General features: G+C 48.1%; 1 protein-coding gene across 1 annotated transcript in view; it reads right to left on the bottom strand.

Annotated features, from left to right (window-relative positions):
- Positions 1-905: 905 nt before the first annotated feature.
- The window catches only part of Syt13 (synaptotagmin 13), a 35,877-nt gene continuing 13,566 nt past the window's right edge, over positions 906-23,216 (bottom strand). The window contains exons 2-6 of the mRNA XM_070032519.1: positions 19,479-19,704; positions 16,185-16,319; positions 12,293-12,594; positions 7,160-7,289; positions 906-4,786 (exon numbers count right to left, since the gene is read on the bottom strand). Of these exons, the coding sequence (XP_069888620.1) occupies positions 4,482-4,786; positions 7,160-7,289; positions 12,293-12,594; positions 16,185-16,319; positions 19,479-19,704 (1,098 nt within the window). The 3' untranslated portion in view covers positions 906-4,481. The remainder of the gene's footprint in view (positions 4,787-7,159; positions 7,290-12,292; positions 12,595-16,184; positions 16,320-19,478; positions 19,705-23,216) is intronic.

Below are 23,216 nucleotides of genomic sequence, written 5' to 3'. Positions count from 1 at the left end.
CTCCCATTGGACGTGACTTCCAGCAGGTGATTCAAGGGCCTCGTCTACAGATCTGGCTGAGGGAAGTATTGCCCACACAGTTTATAATAAAACAGCTCCTTTATGTGTATTTACCCCACAAGAATCTCTTTGAGAAAACCCCTCCAGCCATTGCAGATAAACCATTCCTCCTCATCTCCCATGTTTCCTACTGTGTGGGCCTGAGCCTTGATTGGACCATCTTCCACCAGCAGTTTCCCAATGGTGCTGCTGGGGATGAGTGAAGCTTAGCCCAGATTGTTTTCAACAGAGGATGGGCCTATTATATTCAATTACATGTTGTTAATTTTTTCCACTCAAGATGTTAAGACCATTGCCCATCCAGCTTCTTCTCAGTAGTTCCGCCCCCCTTCCTTTCTCCTCACCTCTGCCTTCTTAGTGTCTGTTTGGTCACTGTGAGGGTATGCCATAACCCCATGGAATGTTCTGGTTCTCTTCTTCCCAAGAGAGTATGGGAGGAAGGAACAATGGAGCTCAGCTAAGTGGACCAGAGTTGTTCCACCACTGCACAGACTTAGAGAAATGAACTAGAACTACATATGTCTGTGTAGATGAAGCTTGGGATTTTAACGTTGAACAAAATATGATTTAAATAAGCATAGGAACACACTCACAAAGTACTCCATGCTGTTGAGGGTTTGCGTGTACATGTCTGTAGCCCAAATATAAATGAGTTTTAACATGGTGAGCCCAAGTTCAGGATCCTGATCTCCTGAGGGAAGGGTACCGAGGGTATGTCAGCTCTAGTTGGCAGGTTGTAGTAAAGTTGATGGTGGCTCACAGTGATTACACAGGATTTTTTCCTACATTTTATATGTTGAAAACATTATGTAAAGGGGGATAAAACAAAAATAACATCAAACTGCTGACTTGGGAAATCATTTATTTACCACGGCAAGGGTTTTGCTCCAAAGATTGACACCAGACATGACTACATTGTCTCATGCGTCTTTTTGTGCTTCAGTTCAGGACTGTAAAACACACACACACACACACACACACACACACACACACACACACACACACACACACACACACACACGGCATTTGACAATAGAAACACAAAGGCAGAAACAAATCACAAGGACTAATTTTCTGTTTTGATGGTGAGGTTTAGACTACAGTTCCCTTCCACCCAGGACTCTTTCACACTGGAAAGGAACTAACCCTGAAGAAGGGACTGACCTCCTTGCTTGCTCTCTGCCTAGCTCTGATTTGATGATTTGTCATTGAACCCACATGAAGTCATCTTGGATTGGAATGGACAGCTGCATGCAAGGTCTTGATGGACAGGCACTCAACAAGTATATCTTGATCAATACAAGAAGGGGGGTCACAGATGAATGAGAATGGTTTCTAATGTCTCAGCACTGTGGCTGTCTCTCTTCTTCCAAAATGCTCCCTGCACGCACGCACACACACACACACACACACACACACACACACACACACACACACGGTGTGCCTTTCAAATAAGATCAGATGTGTTTGCACAGAGTCAATTCCTTTCATTTGGCAGTAAATCACAAACATGTCTGGGATGAAGTAAGGGAATGCAAAGATTACTGGAAGTCTGACATCTCTGGGTTAATTTTAAATGTGTCCAAATGAAGTTTGGGTGGGAAAGTATCATAATTAGTCTTCTTCTGCTCATTACATGTAAATGAGGAGCAGGAGTGAATAGAGATATTGTAATGAGTTCCCAGGCAACTTGTGAAGGTGCCTGAGATAATTCACCAAGACTCACGACTAAGCCATTTACAATGTCCTTGCTTGGCTTCTCCCCCCACCCCACCCCTTCCATGCCCCCCCCCAATCTATTCTTCACCCTTTAATTCATCTGGGCCTAATGAGACAACTGTATCCTAGGCACTTGGAATACACAAGGGAATATGCAGACCAAGCCCTGTCTTCTCTCTGTACATCTGCTAGCTGAGGTGGTGGAGCATACCCGAGTTAGCCCGTGGTGAAATATGGCACCAACCAGGATATGATGTGTCCACACAATGGAATACTTGACAGCAGTGAAGGAGAATGAACTAGCACTACATATGTCTGCAACCTAGCTTCTAGAAAACAATGGAGCCTTTGAGAGCTAAAGAAATGAATGGAATGAGCATGAGTACTCTGGGATCAGGACTCCTTCCCCAGCCCACCTCAAATGCCCTTTAGTGGGATTATAAGATGGACTGAGTGCAGGTTTATAGGCCCAGGTTTCTTGATTTTTTTTAAAGTCTAGAACCCAAATGTTCCTAGATTAGAATCACAGATGTTTCCAGGAAGAGAGCTGCTGGCTAGCTTTCAGCTTCCCTGGGGAATATTTAATTCTCTTGTTGCCATATCAACCAAAAAGAAGGACCAGGGTAGAGAGAGCAACCTTATAAATATGATGTTGGGGACCATAGACAAATATCCCCCCCCAAAAAACTTAGTAAGGACTGGAAAATTATAATGACCAATGTTCCCAACGATCTGTAAAGTTTGTCCATGGAAGAGCTCTATACTCTGTCTCTTCAGAGAGAATGTGTTTCTCTGTGCAGAAAAGCCAAGTCATGAACCAAAAGTTACAAAGTCCTGCTCAGCTTGTCAGGGAGAGGCCCAGAGGGACACAACTCATGGAAAGGACAACATCCTTAGCCATCTCCTCTAGAAATTCTCACTTAGATCAGGGAACTAGGGTACCCCTGAAGACCCAGAGTTTGGATGTAGACATAGAGGAGTTCCATACTGCAAAATCGATGGGTCTGGAAAGAGCTGGATAATTCGGGAACTTTCTAGCTTTCTAGCCACAGGTTGAAAGTGAAAGACTATAACCTAAAGAAGCTCTGCTGGAACCGTGGAGCATCTTCCCAGCCAAGGCACACCTGCAAGCATGGAAACGATTCCATCTGTCATGGCATCCACACAGGCTGGCCCCCATGACACAAGTCTTAGTTAACAGAGGGCAGGACCTCAGGTTCACAGGTAGGGACTATTATATCCACGTACGTATCCAGGTTCATCATTTAGATTTAAGTAACAATAGGGACATTGTTACAATGGGGAACGACACGGTGGACAGTTATCATGAATTGAAATCCCCAAACTGGCAGAGGAAGACACTTCACTTCTTTGAAGTTGTACCCATTGTCACTTTTGTGAAGCGGATGCCACAGACCAAGTTCATCATGCACTTCTTCCTGAGAGGCTGGGATGCTGAGCGGGAAGGGTCTGTCACTCAGGTTGTCATGGTGATGCTGGAGAACAGACAGCACACACTCAGAATCCAGCCCAGAGACCAGCACGGGTGTTTCAGCTGTGCCTTGTTAGGGAAGGTCTTCCCAAATAGAATGCAAACCAATTTTAAGATGTAATAATAAAATCCTTCCATAAAAAACACACAATGCAGTCCAAAAGCAGGATCTGAAAGGCACAAATTAAAACCTAAGACTTAAAATAATTAATAATAAAAAAAAGAAGACTCCTGACTTTTACACTGGTGGTTGAGGTATCCAGCATTGGAACTGGCCAATACTAATATCGAGGTCTCCTTGGATGTCTGGAAACCAGTGGTGGTATGTTGTAGAAGGGTCTCTCCAAGAGCAGCCCTCCCTTCACTGCATGGAAGCCCCCGTGTGCTTGTTTTAAGTGGAGCACTGGTCTTGGATGTCCACAGTGGCCCTGAAACCTGCTGGTAACTCTTCCGACTGAAGTCTGAGGTCTGCTGGACTGCTGTGTAGAGTGGCAGCTGGGATAAAGGCTGGCTAGTTTTCTCATGCCCATCTCTCATTCTCATTCTGTAAGTCGATCCACAATCATTTCATTTCCTTCACCATGGAGTGTATTGTGTGTATGTGTGTCCTGGGGCTTGAACTCAGGGCCTGGTAATATCCTCAGCTTTCTTATTCAAGATCAGCACTCTACCACTTGAGCCATAGCTTTAATTCCAGATATTTGCTGGTTAATTGGAGTCTTACAAACTTTCCTGCCTAGGCTGGTTTTGAACTGGGATTTTCAGGTCTCAGAGTCCTGAGTAGCTAGGGTTATAGATGTGAGCCACCGTTGCCCAGCTCTTTTGCCACTTTTGAAATGCTTATTTAGAAAAAAAAATTCTTTGCATCTGTGTTTCCCAAATGGTGCTTTGTCTGCATCTGGCCTCAGCTCACCTGCAAAACCCACACAGGAGTATATCTGGGAAGAGTCTCTTTCCATAAAACACAACTGAGAGAAATATAGGCTTCAATATGACCCAAATGTCCCATGTCCACACTCTGCCCTGCTGGCTTGGCTCATCTGTTAGAATCAGGAACATGCTGAGAAAGGAATAGGATCCTGATGTTGGCCAGTACATCCGTCTGTGTTCTGAATGTTGGAATGAGGATGGGACACAAGCAGGAGATTACAGAGGGCAGCTGGGGTGGAGGATGGGTTGTGCTGGAGAAGGGAGGTTGGCAGTGGCTGGCTTACAGGTGCAGCTGGTGCCACATGGCAATCTGCCGGCGTGGGTTTTTTAGCATCTCTTCCCAGTGGCTGCGCTCAGAGCCCGAGGCGTGCAGGCCCAGGCTGCAGTGGCCAAGCGCCCAGCTCCGCCCCTCCTCGTCCTGACCCAGCACCTCCAACTCCACACTGGAGGCCCGCAACAAGTCGTCAGGCAGCTCAAACATAATCATCTCGTTCCAAACGGGGTTGATCTTGTGTTTGGCCCGTTTTGTCTGCTTCTTCTTCAGCTTCTGAGCCTGGTGCTTCAAGGTCACCTTGACGGAGACATCTGAAGATGAACAAAGAAGAAAAAGAGAGAAAGGTCAAATGAGAATAGTGATACTTCTTGGGGGTCCCTTTCAACCCGACCACTGGGCAAGACATTGACCTGATAATTAAGTACCTACTGAATAGCAGGCATTTTTCTAAAGGGGGACCCAGACAACACTCCTGCCTCAACTGTGGAAAATGGCAATATGGACTAATTAGCCCTCACCTGAAATGCCTGGAGCATGTGGATGGATGGTGTTCAGACTTGGGAATAGTCGCATATGCATAATGAGATATTTTGTGAAGAATACTCAAACATAAATTTCATTTAAGCTTCATATATATATATATGTATATATATATATATATATCAAACAGCTTGAATGGTTTTTGTTTTTTTTTTGTTTTTTTTGTTTTTGCCAGTCCTAGGGCTTGAACTCAGGACCTGGACACTGTCCCAGAGCTTCTTTTTGCTCAAGCTAGTATTCTACCACTTGAGCCAGAGTGCCACTTCTGGATTTTCCTGAGTAGTTTATTGGAGATAAGAGTCTCACAGACTTTCCTGCTCAGGGTGGCTTTGAACCATTGTCCTTAGATCCCTCTTGAATAGTTAGGATTACAGGTGTAATTACTGGTGCCCACTTGAATATAATTTTATTCTGTAATGTTTAGTATTCTTGTGCATGATGCTAAGAATGTGGGTATGAAAATTTCCCCTTGTGTTCAGAAAGCTTCAGATTTGGGAAAATTCTGGATTCTATTTTTATTTTCTGGTGCCAGTACTGTGGCTTAAACTCATGGCCTCAAGGTCTTGCTTAGCTTTTCTTGTTTCAAGCTGAAGATCTCCCATTTGAGCCATACCTCCACTTCTGGATTTTTTTTGTTGGCTAATTGGAGTAAGAGTCTTAGATTTATCCACCCAGGCTGGACTTGAACTGGGATTCTTAGATCTCAGCTTTCTGAGTAGTTAGTATTATGAGGCACCAGTGCCTGACTAGCATTTTTGGTTCAGGATGCTCAACTATGGATGGCTCATTCTGGGCATATTTCTGGCATATTTCTATGCCACCAGGAAATCAGGGCCATGAACCCTTCCATAGGTCATTTCCTCAGAGCAATGGCTTCTATGCCCTGAAGATTGGTTTTTAAACTTGGATCAGAAAAAAAGTTAGCCTTATGTCCTGTTGATTACTGAGAGAGAAGGTCTCCTGCTGGCTGGCTGAGCCTTCTTACACTCTGTTAAGTTTTGCTGGAGTTGCTTAACTTCAAGACACATTGCCTTGTCCCCTAGCACCTGGGTCCTGCAGTGGTGGCCCTGATTACACATGGTGTCCCCTCCCAGAAACCCACAAACAGGTCACCAGATGAGCTCTCAGAGCTCAGATTCAGGACATTGCTTTTTCATTAGTCAAGGTTCCTGAAGCTAATGTGAGAATAATTGTTACGTGGTATTTATTGCTATAATTATCACCCCTGGGTGGTTAGTTTGTTATTTCAGTGAGACAGTTGAGAGATAAGAGAGTTGTGCTGTAATTGTCCTGATGTGAGCTATAAAGAAAAAGGAAGACCTCAGAGAACCGGCCCTGAGGGAACAGGGAGAAAGCACTGAACTCTGACCTTTGGCTCAGAAATCCACCTGCCAGCTCAACTCTTCCAATTTTATTTGCCCCAAATATTTTGCTCAAAGATTCTGAACATAATAGTGATTCTTTGTATTCCGCTATAAATAAAAGTGTATTTATAGGTTGCTCTGAGAACTTGGCTCTCAGCCTGGGTGGGATCCTGCTCATCCAGACTCCTTTCATGCTTGGACAGGAAATGGTGCTTCAAACCCCAAGGTGTGGGACCTGTGCCAGGCTATCCAGAAGGAAAAACTGGAGCTTCCAGAATCTTGAAAAGAGGTGGGCAGAGACACCTCAGCCCTGATTCCCACACATTCTCTGCTGTCCCCCACACTCAACGGGCATTGGGCTGGCAGATGGCCAAGGCAGAGAGGACAGAAGAGACAGGAAAGGGTTCAGTAATGGCCAGCAGAGGGTGTCAGGAACAAAAGAACCTGGGTGAACACCCCACATTGGCACCAGCCCCGGGGTATATGCAACCAGCTCTAGAGTGTCCTGGATCCAGAAGATTCCACTCCATGACTATACAGTCTTGCCCTTGCATCCTGCAACTCAGTAGTGTTCTCATGGTGGATTTGCCAAGCAAGGAACCCCAGAGTCACCTGCCAGGCCCCTTGTGGCTGGAATGGGTTCAGGAATGAATGGGTGTGAACCCCAAAGAGCACGTATACCCTTTCCAACCAGGGGAAGGACATTGATGAGGGAAGATCCAACCACACCACTGTCCTGGTGCTAGAGAGGCCTAGCTCTCTCCTCTGCCCCTCACTTACCCTTGCCCAGCAGCTCCTTGGACTGGTTGGAGAGGAGGTTCTTGGCTTTAATCAGTACCACCAGCAGGCGGCTGGCAGCGGGGAGGTAGCTGATAGACAGGAGGACCTCCCCCGTTCCTGTGGATGGCTCCTGAAACACAAGGAGGACTCAGGAAGGGAGCGGTGCCAGCAGTGGCTTCTGACCCATCAGCCCGCAAGCTGCCCACCTAAGGGTGCTCTGCATTTTCTCAGAAGGCAGCGGAACACCCAAAGCAGGGTGACGTGCTACCTGGGCACTGTCCCTGAGCTTCTCTTTACTCAAGGTTAGCACTCTACCACTTGAGTCACAGCGCCACTTCCAGCTTTTTCTGTATATGTGGTACTGAGTAATTAACCCTGGGCTTCGTGCATGCTAGGCAAGCACTCTCCCACTAAGCCACATCCCTAGCCCTACCATCATGTATTTAAATCCCACATAAAAACACACTGGGCACTGGTGGCTCGCACCCGGAATCCTTGCTACTCAGGAGGCTGAGAACTGAGAATTGTGGTTCAAAGTCAGCTCAGGCAGGAAAGTCTGTAAAACTCTTATCTCCAATTAACCACCAAAAAGCCACAAATGGAGCTGTGGCTCAAGTGGTAGAGCAAGCTCAGGGACAGCACCCAGGCCCTGAGTCCAAGCCCTAGGAGCAGCACAAACCAACGAACAAAAAGCAATGAGTGGCCACTCAGCAGAGGGACAGAGACATCTAGGAGACCCCTTAACCCTTACTCCTTGCCGCCTGGCATCTGGGGTGCCTCTGGAAGTCTAGGGCTCTGGAGAAGATAGGTTGAGAATAACTGATTGACATCTGGCTCCTGGGGGGGCAGGGCAGGAGCAGGAGGTGTGATTCATTTCTTTATTTGAAGAGATGGCCCTGGCCAGCTGTTGCTGGCTGAGAGAGTCAATAAAGTGACATGATCAAATGGGCAGGGGTTTGCTTTGTCAACAGAGAGGCCAGAAATGTCAACATAGTGCTGCGGACCCATGATGGCAGATGATGCACTTAGGTCCCTGGAGAAAACCAAGTATCAATAACCACACTCAGCAGAGGAGGCTGACAACTCCAGGAAGCATCTGAGCACATATGCACACAAGCGTATGTATCTCTCTCTCTCTCTCTCTCACACACACACACACACACACACACACACAATTTAGAGTGTGCCCATGAACTCCTACAAGAGTTCCTTTGAAAGTCCAAGTCCTTGAAAGACAAAACATTAAAAAAAAAAAAAAAGGTCCCTTCCAGGAGACAGAGATAGCAATCTGAACTCGGGGCAAGGGGAGGGAAGGAGAGGAGGGGACCTGGTAGGACAGAGAAGGAGTCAGCCCATGGTGGAGCTCTTCCTCTGACTGGAGAGCAGATGGCTTTCCCTTAAAGGCAGCGGTGCAGCCTGGCCCCCTCCTTCCAGCTCTGGCTTCCTCATTGTACACTGATGATAATTTGGGGAGTCCTCTTCCATCCTGTACTCCTGGTGTAGTTGAGGCCCCTGGACAGCAGCACAGAGCACCCCAAGCCTCCTTCTAGTACCACTAGGTGATGCTTTTTTGCTCAGGGGGGTTGCAATAGGTTTTCCTGTGTACCCTATACTGGGCCCCCAGCCCAGGACTCAATCCCCAGCGCAGGGCCCAGCCCCAGCCCAAGACTCAACCCTGCAGCCCAGGGCCCAGCTCCCAGCAGATTCACAGAACCTCTGTGCTTAACAGAAACTAGACAGTGGGGTAGAGCCCAGCACCGTGCGACACATAACACTTCCCTTCCCTTTTCCAAATGTCCTTTATCAGGAGGAAGGGGATTTGTCCAGTCAACAAACATGCTTAAAGGACATATTTTGTGTTCTAGATGCTTCTATAATAGCAGAGAGGAAAATACCATCTGCCTCCAGGAAACTTGCAATCCATGAGAGAGACAGACTGGAAGTGATACATCAATGTCGGCTAATGGGAAAAACAGAATTGATTCATTTAGTAAGTCCTCATTAATGGTGATAAATTATAATTCAAATGATGATTCACAAAACCACAATTTTTATTATCAATAATCCAGAGCAAGGTGACATAATGTTGAGGGAGGGCACAGACTGAGAAGTTTGGTCATATCCTTTACAGCTGTGTGACCTTGGGCAAGTTCCTAGACATTTCTGCTTCCTCATCTATAAAATGGGCATAGATGAGCTCCCTTTATGGAGTTATGAAAACTTAAGGAGCTCATACTCCTAAAAAGAGTAAGTGCCACTTGTAATCCTAGCTACTCAGGAGGCTGAGATCTGAGGATTGTGATTCGAAACCAGTCCAGGAAGAACAGTCCAGGAGACTCTTATCTTCAATCAACCAACAACAACAACAACAACAAAAAAGAGAAGTGGAGGTATGGCTTAAGAGGGACAGTGCCAACCTTGAGCAAAAAAGCCAAGCAAGATCATGAGGTCCTGAATTCAAATTCTAGTACCAGCCCAAAACAACAACAACAACAAAAGGAAACCCCAGTCCCAGATCCAGTGTGCTCTGCTCCTAGTAAACAGTCTGCCCACACTCTCATTTCACAAGGAAGTCACGAAACCTGAGGACTAGTGCCAGGCTCCCAGCAGGGTGGTAGAGCTGGGATGGACACCTACTTACCATTTATCAGTAGTGGGTCTATGTCTGGCCTTGGCTGTGGCCCTACAGTGATTAGGCTTGAGGCCTCTACTCCCTCCCCCTCCAGACTAAGAGGAGCCTATACCAGTCTACCCCAAGGGACTTCTCGTGGCTGTGCAGGGTGAGCACCTGGGCCAGCCCTGCTGGCTATAGCATCGATAGCAGATAATGCAGCTGCTTAAAATACCTGCCAACAAGAATAACCCTTTCTTCCTCCTTCTTCTCCTGGGCAGTCCTCCTCCCTTTTCTATGCCTCTCAGTGAATCATTCAAGGCCTCCCTGGAAGTGGGGCGTACTGTGGTCCCTGATGACGCACATGCCACTTTGGGCTGAATGTCTTCCATCTAGAACAAGGGCACTGCGGCGTCTCTGTTAACTCACTGTAGCCTGGAGAAGAAACACCTCAGGGTGCAGCATCTGCAGTCACCCTGCCCTCCTCCCCCAGTTCCAATCAGTCCTTCCCTCCACCCAGGTGGGGCACCCTGGCTGAGCCTGGGACTCCCTCCTGCCTGACACACCATTTGGGGAGGTGGATGTGACTGGATATTTTCGGAGCAGTGACGGCTGCAAGGAGAATGAGGAGTCATGAGGAGGGATGAGCTGCAGAGGGCAGGGCTCCAGGTACAGATGCAGAGCTCCAGGTACAGACGGCTCGGTTGCCAGATCCTGGCATGGTGCCCAGTGCACTGCAGGAGCTAGCTGAGGGATTTGTGGGAAATGCACACTAAGGCTTTCCTGGGGGAATAGAAGGGATCTGGAAGTCATCTGAGACTGCTGCCTAGACTGAATGAGAACCCTGCTGGGGCCATCCAAAGCCTCAAACCCCACAGGGAAACCTCTGTTCCTTCAAAGCCAGTGTACTAATATAGGAAACCCAAGTGGTAGTTTTCCTCCCAATCCCTCCCCCACATGCCCTCCCCAGCCGCCCCCAACAAATTCCCCACCCATCGAAGAGCATGTTTGAGCTATCTAGCAACTTTCTAACACTGAGAAAGAAACACGGGACAAGGAATGATGGCAAAACGTAGGCCAGATGTAGCCAGGCATGTACCATGGCTCCAGCTTGTAATCCTAGTTACTTGGGAGGCTGAGATGGGCTGGCAGCCAGGAGAAGAAAAATCTCACAAGACCTCATCTCAACTAATCCAATAAAAAGCTGGGCACAGTGACACCACCTGTCATCGCAGCTATGCAGGAAGTACAAACAGGAAAAGAGTGGTCCAGGTGAGCCGGGGCATAAACTCAAGGTGCTCCTTAAAAAGTAACTAAAGGAGAGCCAGAGGCATGGCTCAAGTGGGAGAGTACCTGCCTAGCAAGCAGAAGGCCCTGAGTTCAAACCCCAAAGAAGCCAGCGGGAGTGAAATGTTTTCTTCCTACAATCTAGCAATCTAGATGCTACAAGGGAAGGCCCCCACCAGTCATGAATCTTGCTTGTCAGGCTGACTAGGTAGCCCAGGATTTAGAGTCAGAATGACCTTGCCTGGGTGAGCATGGGTGGGCTCAGTCTGTAAATGGGGTGAGTGATCCTGATATCCCCCCACCCCCATCACCATGTGGCTCATTGGGAAAATGGGGGAAAAAAAGTCAGGTAAAGTCCTGAGAGTAACCACCGAGGTACAGGGAGTCTCAGAAACACCACCCTGATGGCTGGGTTGATGACTGCAGCCCAGGTCACAGCAAATGCCACCTGTGACAGGAAGTCTCAAGCCCATCCCTAGACACAGCACTGCCCACCCGCCCTGGAGGCCCCACACGGCACACGCACCTTCCCCAGCCCCTTGCTGCCCTGGCCAGTGGAGCGGGGAGGCAAGGGTTTGCTCTCAGGAGCCCCTTTCTCAACAGAGTGGTGTCACAGCAGAATCTGCGACTCATGACCTCCAGGGCAGGGGAAATCATCCAGGAGTGCCTGCCTAGACCACCCAGCTCTGGTCTGCACCGTCCCCCCCCCCCCTCCAGGTGGCTCCATCAGAGCCTAGTATACACACTATTCACACACACACACACACACACACACACACACACACACACTCCGCTCAGGCCTTCTAGAATTCTCCATCACAGCCTTTTGGACACAGCTCCTCTTAGATATGTCAAGGCAGGTTAGTTTGTCATGATCACTGTGAGCTGCATCAGCTCATCCCTTGGTCTGGAAATTCTACAAACAGAGGGACTCTACTCTCCTCCCTTCTTTCCTCCCTCCCTCTGCACTCATCCCTGCAGGACCTATGCAGAGCAGGGAGACAAGGACAGTCCTGGAGCACACACCACGTTACTGCCCATGATGGCAGGGACATCCGCGTAGCAAGCAGGAGGACCCCCTGGGAGCAGGTGCTAGGAACCCTGAGTTTGGGGCCTTGGCTCAGCTCCAGGATGGCCTGTTCAGGACCCCATGCTGCCTTTCTGCCCAGCCTGGAGATCTCCCCTCCTGTACTCCACCAGCAGGCTTCAGCCTTCCAGCCGCAAGGCGAACTTACCTTAGCGGAAGTCTTCAGCTGGCCCCACTGCGCGGTCCCCAGAGGCACGGACACCCCATCCAGGCCCAGGCGGAGCTCCCCAGCCACACTGTGGCGGGAGAAGCGGTCGCAGGTCCTCAGGGTGAGCGTCAGGATGGCCGTGGGGAGCTCCTCCTCCGCCAGGGGCAGCGCCAAGCCCTCCTCCCAGGTCGTGTGCAGCTGCCGCTTCTTCAGGGCTGTCTGGGCCTCCACGGAGCCGGTCTTGATGGCCACACTGCCTTGGACATAGCAGTCACAGCCTCCTTCGTGGTCACTGGTCACAGCTGCAGGCCGGAAGATAAGGGAACTCAGATGAACTACATCCTGGATCAGAGCTGTAGAATCCACCTTAATGGTAACGGCCTTCAAGTGTCGACAGATCCCAGGGATAACTAACTACCTTGGGTCTCAGGAGTGGACTTGTAGCAAGACATTTAGAAATGGGAAATGAGTCAGGTGCAGGTGGGTCACACCTGTAATCCCAGCTACTTGAGAGGCTCAAATATGGAGGATGGCAGTTTGAGGCCAGCCTAGGTTAGAAAACAAACAAAAAAGCCTGCAAGACTCCATCTCTAATTAATCAGCATAAAGCTGTACTAGAGGCATAGCTAAAGTGATACAGCACCAGCCAAATGAGAGTAGAAGGCTCTGAGTTCAAACTTCAAGACTGTCCCCGCCCCAGAATAAAAAGGAAGAAAGGAAAGGAGGGAGGAGAGATCACCATCAGTACACCTCATCTTCCATCTTCCTTGGAGAACGATGATAAGAATCACTGCTTCCTGGAGCCCCTCTGACCAGAAGACTCTGCAATTTCCCCAATCCCCCAGGGCCCTGGTTTGACTTCACTGTCATTAGGGCCACTGGGGACACTGTGATCTATAGGTTCTGTACTTTGCATATTTACCACACGGCCACTTATAGTGTGAATCACTTGGATGCTCCCCCATTGATGTTGTATAATCTGAGCCTGGGTGTATTTAATGTATCCTAAGGTGGACCGTGTCAGTTGGCTTTCCATCACTGTAACAAAACCCCATGAGGACCAGCTTATAAAGAGCAAAGAGGCTGATTCTGGCTCACTGCTTGGGACCTTCTATTTCATGATCAGTTGGTCCTGCTGCTTTTTCAACCTGTAATCAGGCAGCTGGTCATAGTGCAGGTGGGTAGGTAGCTAAGCAAAATTATTCATGGACTGCCCAAGATGCAGACAAGAGTCAGAAGGACGACCAGGGACCCACAGACCTCTTCAGGGACATATTCCCAGTGACCTAAAGACCTCCCACTAGGCCTAACCTCTTTTGTTGGTGGTGGTGGTGGTTGTGGGGCTTGAACTTGGGGCCTGGGTGCTGTCCCTGAGCTCTTTTGCTCAAGGCTAGCTCTCTATCACTTTGAGACACAGCTCCACTTCTAATGTCCTGTTGGTTAATTGGAGATAAAAGTATCACAAACTTTCCTGCCTGGGCTGGCTTTGAACCTTCATCCTTAGATCTCAGCTTCCTGAGTATTTAGGATGTCAGGCATGAGCCATCAGAACTCAGTTAGGCTTCTACCTCTTAAAGCCCACTCCCGCCCCGCCCCCATATTGCCACAGCAGGGAGCAAGGCTACTCCATGTACTTTTAGGGGAACATTGAGGGGCCAAGCTATAGCCTCTGGGTAAGTCACGTGGCAGGTACGTCACAGTGTGATTTACCCAGGCACACTCCGCCCCTTACTGAGGAGCCTGGGTGATTGGCACCTCAGTGGAAAATGTGGCAAGTGGGAGCTGACATTTCACCGGAAGTGCAAGGGAAGAACTGACACCAGGCTCCTGACAGAGCTTCCTACTGCTGGGTCGGAATCATCCTGGACAAGTCATACCAAGGCGTTGTCACCCCTCAGTTTGCTAGTCTGTAAAATGGAACTTTGATAAGACCAAGTGTGCTAAAGCATATGAAAGAGCTTAAAAGTCTTAAAAGAGACTGTGATAGACAATCTGCTCCAGGAAAGTTAGAATGAACTTGTGACTTTAAATAAGCATCATTATTCCACAATACTGTGAAATTTGGGAAATTATGTAATTACTTAATCACAATTTTAAAAAAAAGAACCTTGGGGAAAGTAGGGAGGGAAGGGATGGTAGGGGGGAAATAATGGAGGGGGTTACAATGCTCAATAGGAAGTGTACTCATTACCTTGCTCATGTAACTGTAACCCTCTGTATAGTATCTTTACAATAAAAAAAGTCTTAAAAGACAATAAAATGGAAGAAGAAAAAAGAAAGAGAGAGAGAGAAAGAAAGAAAGAAAGAAAGAAAGAAAGAAAGAAAGAAAGGAAAGAAAGAAAGAAAGAGAGAGAGAAAGAAAGAGGGAAAGGAAAGAAGGAAAGAAGAAGGGAGGGAGGGAGGAAAGAAGGAAGGAAGGAAGGAAGGAAGGAAGGAACGAAGGAAGGAAGGAAGGAAGGAACGAAGGAACGAAGGAAGGAAGGAAGGAAGGAAGGAAGGAAGGAAGGAAGGCAGGCAGGCAGGCAGGCAGGCAGGCAGGCAGGCAACCAGCCTGGAAGTATAGCTTAGTGGCAAAGCACATGTTTAGTATGTGTAAGGCCCTAGATTCCAACTCCAGTGCCAAAGATAAAACTGTGAGGAACTGGATCACAAATGCCCACGAAGGCTCTGGCTGTGAGGTCACTGGGATGTAGTCTTGACTTCTCTTTTTAAGTTAATTTCCTCAGGCATTTGGTCCCAGTGATAGAAAGCTAATACAGAAACAAAAGGAAATTAACCACAGAAACCAAACATCTGGTACCACAGCCAGCCCTCATTCCTCTGCAAAGTCTTGGCTTTGATTGTTGATGGTGAAGTGAATTGTCAGGGGTAGCAACACTAAAAACATCCTGGCCCCTCAGAAAGATGGACTGGTCCTGACTTTCCAAAGACCCTCTTGTCCAGCATGAAGCCCTGTCTGATTCAAAGGCCCCTATGACAGAGATTGCTTTTGTTTACCAAAAGCTCATATCCCTTCTTCCTGGGCAGCTCTATAGGCCCACACTTCCCAAGCTCCTTTACAGAGAGGTGTGACCATGCGACTGGGCTCTGGCCAATGGGATGTGAGCAAAAGTGACTTATGCCATATCCAGTTTAGACTAATTGGGAGCAGCTGTGCCCTCTGGCGCTCCCATTCCTCCATCCACTTGTGAGTAGAGTTAACAGGAGGCTGAGGTACAGGGTAGGTGGAAGGAGCCTGCTCCTCAAATCACCATTTGGATGAGAGATGTCTACCAATCAAGAAACCCCATTTTTCTGGAAGCCAGTGGTTCATACCTATCATCCTAGCTACTCACGTGGCTGAAATCTAAGGATCACAGTTCAAAGCCAGCATGGGTAGGAAAGTCTATGAGACTCTTATCTCCAGTTAATCACTAAAAAGCCAGAAGTAGAGCTGTGGCTCAAGTGGTAAAGGGGTAGCCTGGAGTGAAAGAGCCAAGGGACAATACCTAGTCCCAGAGTTCAAGCTCCAGTACCGGCTTTTAAAGAAAAAAGAGTAAGAATCCCAGGCTGGGAAGGTGGCTCAGTGATAGAGTGCTTGCCTTGCATACATGAGGCCTATGTTTGATTCCTTAGCACCATATAAGCAGAAAAAGTCAGAAGTGGTGCTGTGGCTCAAGTGGTAGAGCGCTATCCTTGAGCTGAAGAGCTGCGGGACAGCGCCCAGGCCCAGAGTTCAGGCCTCATGACTGACAAAAAAAAAAAAAATAAGAATCCCCATTTTACATAGTTAGGGAGAGAAACTATTTCCATGTTGGAGCAGCCTGTGTTGAGGATTTTTCCTGGAGTGCTAACCATGCTCCTCCAGCTGTAGACCCTCTCATCCGCCTGAAAACCAACAGCAAAGCAGTACCTTCCAGGCGAGTCACGAACAGCTCAGCCTTCTGCTGGTCGTAGTCTAAGCAGTAGTGGAGTTTGGGGGCCTGGTTCCAGCTGGCAGCCTTCTCCGGGTTCCACGTCTCCATGACACAGACATCCTCCACCACTCCTGTAAGATAGTCAGGGCTCGCCATTGAGTCCCTTGTCACACTCATCCCACAGCAGCCACCTAAGCCACAAACCCAAGCACCCCAGGCAGCAGCCACACCAGGGCAATCAGCAGTCACAGGGGGCTTTAGCTCAAAGGACATCAGCACCCAGTAGTCAAGATGTGGGCAGACATGAGATGCTACATAATACCAGTATGGTCTTGCACTTCTCTGAACCTCACTTTCCTCATCTGTATAATGAAGAGGTTAAGAGCTCCTCTTTTCTATAGTCATTGAAAGCATGAAATGAATAAAGGCAGGGGAAGTTCCTAGCCCAGAGCTTGGCTTATGGTGAGTGTTCTCAGTAAGGGAAGCTGTCCCAGTCTGTGTAGCCCTGGTGATCATGGTTGTCCCCAGCTGATACCCAGTGCCACCTCCTCCTGTTCCCCAGGGTGAACAGCTGGGAAGAGACCTTCAAGAGCAAAAGGGTCAGGGTAAAAGCGTGTGTGTGTGTGTGTGTGTGTGTGTGTGTGTGTGTGTGTGTGTGTGTGTGTGTGCATGCGCGCGTGCATGTGTGTGCATGTGCTTAATACTATGGCTTAAACTCAGGGCCTGGGTACTATCTCTGCACTGTTGTGCTCAAGGTTGGAGTTCTACCACTTAAGCCATACCTCCGCTTGGAGTCTCATGGACTTTCCTGCCCAGGCTGTCTTTGAATTGCAGTCTTCAGATCTCAGCCTCCTGAGTAGCTAGGATTACAGGTGTACTCCTCCACCAGTGCCTGGCTGGTAAGTGTGCTTTTACTTTAATATATACTCAACACTTACTGAGTGACTAGATGATCTTATCTTTAATTTGGAAGTTCCTAAAACCATCAGTGTTACTCGCTTTGCCCCTCTCCCGAACAGGATCCCAAGATTCTCAGGTATCAAACATAATGAAACAATTAAAGGCTACAGTAGCAACTGGGCACCAGTGGTTCACACCTGTAATCCTAGGTACTCAGGAGGCTGGGATCTAAGGATAGCCATTTGAAGCCAGCCCAGGCAGAAAAGTCCCTATGAGACTCTTATCTCCAATTATCCACTCAAAAACTGGAAGTGGCACTGTGGCTCAAGTAGTAGAACGCTAGCCTTGAACACATAGAGGCTCAGGGACAGTGCCAAGGCCCTGAGTTCAAGTCCTACAACCGACAAAAAAAAAAGGCTACAGGAGCCACAGTTATAGCAGATGCCACTTGAGGCAAACTAGAATTAGACTCTGGTTCTCAGAACAAATTCAGAGGGTACAAATATAGAGGACAATTAATCCCTGCAAAAGGGCTTATTATGGGATTCCTGCAAGTAGTCAAATTGTCCCTGAGGCATCTAACAAAGGAACAGATCAGCCAGGATGTCCCAGTGTGTGGAGCTGCACCTGTGCCCAGGACCTCCCTGTCTTCCATCTTTCAGGCATCCAAGTACCACCAGTGTAAGGAGGGCCTTAGTGGTACCCTAGCTCTCAGCTCCCAGGCTGCCATCAGTCTGCACTGTCAGAACCTCTCCTCTTCTCCTCTTGGATCTCTTATAGTAGTTGGGGTTCGGGTCAGCATCTGCAAGTGGACTCTGCCATTTACTGTGTATCTCATCAGGGAGAAGCCAGGGGCTGGCACCACTCACAAAAGATTTCCATGGATCAAAACTAAGCTGTTGTCTTCTAAGGCATTCTTCAAAGGCCAGATGCTGCTCAGCTCCCCATGTTCCTTTGATTCTCTCCAAGCCTTAAGCCTCCTTGGGCTCCTGGGAGAAGGGGTCCTGAGTGATGAGTGACCCCTAGGGTCCTCGTGTGGGCCAGTCCTCCCCGCAGCTTTCTAGTCTTCAGTGGGTCCATTTAAGCCTATTTAGAATGGGCTGCAGTATGTATGCCTTTCATCTAACCACCCAGGTGTCTGAGATCTAGAGGACTAAGGTTTAAAGCTAGCTGGGATAGAAACTGTGGGAGTCCATCTCCAAAATCCCCAGCAAAAACCTAGACTGGGGGCATAGTTCAAGTGCTAGAGTGAAATCAACCAACCGAGCCAAGTAAGCAAAGCATGTGCAAGACCCTTGAATTCAACTCCATTAGTGGCCCCTAAAAGAGGTGTGTGTCAGGGAGGAATGCTCCAAATGAGCAAAGCTCATGAAAGTCAGTCAGGATTGGTTCACCCTGTAGTATGACTTGAATCAGTTCCAGAAATGCCAGGCTGACCACTGTGCTTCTGAGCCAGAACAGTGGGGCACCTGTCCAATGGCTAGAAGATGGTTCAAGGTGAGGTCAATGTCAAAGCTGGTAGGATGCTTTCACTCTACCACCTCCCTCACCAATGGCATAGCATAAAACCTAGGTCACGTGATGGGTGTCCTCCTGGCTTCATGAGTCCCTTCCTAAGAAGCTCCTCCCTCAGTGTTCCAAGCTGTCCCCTTTCAGACATTCATTCTAACAAAAGAAATATAAACGATAGCCATGCCTTTTGAGGTTTTTGGTCTTTTTGGTGTGGAGCTCGAACTTGGGACCTGGGCGCTGACCCTGAGCTCGTTCACTCCAGGCTAGCACTCTACCACTTCGAACCACAGCTCCACTTCCGGTTTTCTGGTGGTTAGTTGGAAATAAGAGTCTCATAGACTTTTCCAGGCTGCCTCTGAGCTGCAATCCTCAGATCTCAGCCTCCTGAGTAGCTAGGATTACAGGCATGAACCACCAGTGATGGCTTTAACCATACCTTTTGAAAGCAGGGAGCTGAGAGTTTTATAGGCAATATGGTACTTCCAAACTAACTGGCAGGGCCTAACTAATAGAATTCCATCTTATAGGTGAAGAAACTGAGGCCTAGAGAAGTTAGTGGGGTTGATGCCACACAGCAAATACATAAAAAGGCAGACAATTTTACCCAGGTTTCAGAAGCCCCTGTTTTTAGCCACGACCCTGTGTCTCATTCATATGACTTGAAAGGGACTCTTGTTTTTCCTAGTGGAGAGCGAAAAGGCTTCACCAAAAGCTGAGTAACAGCGTTCCACAGGAAGACAGGTCCTGTTGCCCACTGGCCTGCCCAGTGTCCAGTGCCACATCACCAGAGCCAGGCCAAGGAATGCTATCCCCAGACACACAGTGGGGACTGACCAGTCCCCACTGCGTGCTGCCCATGCGGGGCAGGAGACCCTTACCGTTCTGGGGAAGGATGAACAGCTCCTCTGTGACCTGCTTCTTGAGGCGGCTGTCACTCAGGGCCTGGGAGCTGGTGGGCGCAGTAGCCTCCTGGGTGGTCCCCAGTTTGTAGTCCGCATAGTTGATCACTTCTGGAGCTGTCACAGCCGGCCTGGGGCCGTAGATGTCTGGGAACTTGAGAAGGGCTCGGGGCTGGACAGGCTCCGTGGATTTCTTAATGTTGAACTGCAGATACAAATTAGGCTCGTTAGCAAAACAGGGGACTTCCTGCCTGGCAGTCACCCACCATTTGCATGCACAAGTCACTCAAGCATCCATCGCTTTCCTCATCCTTTTGTCTGTCCATCTGTCTATCCATGGCAATGCCAGTGATGGCCTGTTGTAGTTTATTTTGGGGGGGTAGAGTGGGGAGTCCTCCTCTGACCCCTTTCCTCTTCAGAAGCAAAGTTAAACACAGTCCATGTTTTCTTTCTCACTGGCTTGGAGTCACCCGGTCTGCCACTTGTTGGAACCACAACTGAGGACAATTCAGGAGCTTTGGGCATTTGTGTGTGTTTATATTTGGCTTTATTTCAACACAGTCAGTTTTAGAGGAGGGCTGGGTTTAGTTCCCAATTTGGTCTGGCTTGACTGATTTGGGTTTATTTTCTTTTCATTTTTGTTTCTTCGTTTTCCCTGAGACAGGGTCTTGCCTTGTGGCCTAGACTGGCCTGAATCTCTACATCCTCCTGTCTCTGTCTACTGAATGTGGGGATTACTGTCATGTAGCACCACACCTTACTCTGATTTTATGTTTTCAATGTGAAAATCATTGCCAGCTCAATTCTTGTGTGTGTGTGTGTGTGTGTGTGTGTGTGTGTGTGTGTGTTTCTGTGTGTATGCCGAACCTGGGGCTTGAACCCAAGGCCTGGGCACTGTTACTGAGCTTTTTTGTTTAAAGCTCGTGTTCTACCACTGAGCCGCAGCACCCTTCCAGTTTTCTGGTGGTTAATTCGAGATGAGAGTCTCACAGACTTTTCTGCCAGGGCTGGTTTCCAATTGTGATCCTCAGATCTCAGCTTCCTGAGTAGCTAAGATTATAGCAGTGAACCCTATTCATGCCCAGCTCCTGGCATGAATTTTGTTTGGTCTGATCTTACTAGCTCTCAGCAGTATCTTAATGGCTTTTTGTAGCTCTGGAGTGGTACCTGTCCTGGTACAGATAGTTGTAGTTCCCCTCCCCATTTCCTCCCCCCAACATCCTAGGCAGGAAGCTTGTGGCCCTGTTTATGACTGCAAGATGAGTCACTGTGGAAGTCAACATAACACAGGGCAGAGGAGAGAGACAGAGAGCCTCCCTCCTTGATGCTAATATCCGCAAGCCTCTAAGTCCACCACCTGCTGTCTGGCTACGTCTACCCTGAAGGCCGGAGGAACAGTGTTTGTGTTTTTTTGTTAGTCATGGGGCTTTAACTCAGAGCCTGGGTGCTGTCCCTGAGCTCTTTTGCTCAAAGCTAGTGCTCTATCACTTTGAACTACAGCACCACTTCCTGTTTCCTGGGGATTCATTGGAGATAAGAATCTCATCACAGCTTTTCCTGCTCTGGCTGGCTTTGAACCTAATGTTCTTCAGTTCTGTCCCCTGAGTAGGTAGGATTCAAGTACCATCTTAGAACAGCCTTCTGAGTAGCTAGGGATGACAGATGTGAGCCAACAGTGCCTAGCTCCTTTTTTTTTTTTTTTTAAGATGTGGTAAAATACACAGACATAAAATTCTCCATCTTAACCCTGTGTAATGTACCATTATAAATGTAACCCATTCCTAATGTACCAAGGTCTCCCTCTGTCTCTACTTAGCTCTTCCTATTGCCAGCTCCTGGACCCATCTTTCTACCTTTTGTCTTTGGGATTTTCACTGTTCAGAGTCTCTCCTATAGGTAGAATCTGATAGGACTAGTTCATTCAGTAAGCATAATATAATTCTGTCTTGTCTATGTTGCAGCAGGTCAGAATTTCTTATTGTTTTATTTTTAATCATGTTTTTATGATCTTTAAGTAGTTGTACAAAGGGGTTACCATTCAACATGTCAGTTTATGACTAATGAATCTTGATCAGTATCACATCTTTCATCATTCTCCTCCACATTACTTTATTTGTTTGTTTTTGCTAATTTCAGGCCTTGAGTTTGCTCAGCTTGTTTATTCTAAGATGGTACTCTATCACTCAAACCACACCTCCAGTCTAGCTTTTGGCTGGCTAATAGGAGATCAGATTCTTTCAGACTTTTCTGCCTGGGCTGGTTTCAAATTTTGATCCTCAGAATCTCATCATTCTTAGTAGCTAGGATTATAGGCATGAGTCACGGAGAAAAGAAGAGAGAAAAAAATCTTAGTATCCCCGAGAGGATAATTTAACTCCAGTGAGCAGGAAGACAGTGACAAGAATCTTCTCCCTCCTCTTGCTCTTTCCGAGGGAATCTTGGATGGAGAAGACACCTGGAGACCCAGCTGCCACTCGGGAGGCCAAGCACTGGTGGCTCATCCCTGTTTGCCCTCCCCCGCCCTCACCTCAGCCCACCTCCTGCTCCCTAAGGGGGGTCGTCCAGCTTCCCCCGGAAGCCACCAAGACAGATGGCACCAGGCAGGACAGATGGCCCCTGCTTCCACCTAATGACAGCGTGCTACCTCGGGCCTGGTACAACAGAGCGTCAGGAACACAGGCTTCAAGTGGGCAGATTTCCCCCCTGATGGGTGATGTCAGGGAAGCAGAATTAATTGTGTAGCTAATGATCTGTACACAAACTCCAAGCCCAACCAAGGACGCCAGGCAACCTTTCTGTGATATGATTCACTTTCCACCAAAAGGCTGTTTGTTGACACTGGGACATACCACTGAAAATGATGAGGAGCCTGTCACTCAGGCTCTGTGCACACTTAAGGTACAGAGTCTGTTTGAAATACAGCCAGCTGGTCAGTCTGTCTCTAAAATGAGACAGCTTGGTTATAACCAGGCACATTCATCCAGTTACTTGCTGTGTGGTCTTGAGTCTGCCTACTTACCCTCTCTGAGCCCAGTTCTTTCATCTGGAAATGGGAAGGCTAACGATTGCATCTCTCTCCTAAGCTCGGTTGAGTTAGATAAGGTGACCCATGTTGAGCCCTTGGCATAGAGGCTGGCTGGCCAAAATTCCAAAAGTGTTGGCAAGAATTGTTAGACATTGATCTGAGAGTGGTGGCCCATGCCTGTAATCCTGGTTCAAAGCCAGCCCCAGCAAGAAAGTCTGTGAGACTCTTATTTCTAATTAACCAGCAAAAGGCCAGAAGTAGAACTGTGTGGCTCAAGAGATAGTTAGCTTTGAGCAAAACTAAAACAAGATGAAACAAGTCGAGTTCAAGCCCTAGTACCAACACAGAGAGAGAGAGAGAGAGAGAGAGAGAGAGAGAGAGAGAGAGAGAGAGAGAGAGAGAGAGAGAGAGAGAGAGAGAGAGAGAGAGAGAGAGAAACAGTGCAAAAGATGGGCCAGAGGTGTGGCTTAAAGCATTGAGCACCTGCCCAGCAAGCATGAGGCCCTGAGTTGAATCCCTAATAGTGCCAATAAATAACCAAATAAAAGTGAAAGCCATTTCACGCTGGGTCCTTGCCGGAGTCATCGAGGGGCTGGTGCATTGGGATGCAGTCTTCTGCTCATTGTCCTCCTCAGTGCACAGAGCAGCAAACCCCAGGCCCAGGCCCCTCTCCACTGGTTCCCCAGACTGCA

The sequence above is a fragment of the Dipodomys merriami genome, unplaced genomic scaffold, assembly GCF_024711535.1.
Source record: "Dipodomys merriami isolate MVZ:Mamm:240054 unplaced genomic scaffold, mDipMer1.0.p SCAF_21, whole genome shotgun sequence".
Lineage (NCBI taxonomy): Eukaryota > Metazoa > Chordata > Mammalia > Rodentia > Heteromyidae > Dipodomys > Dipodomys merriami.
This window is presented reverse-complemented; position numbering and strand designations above follow the sequence as displayed.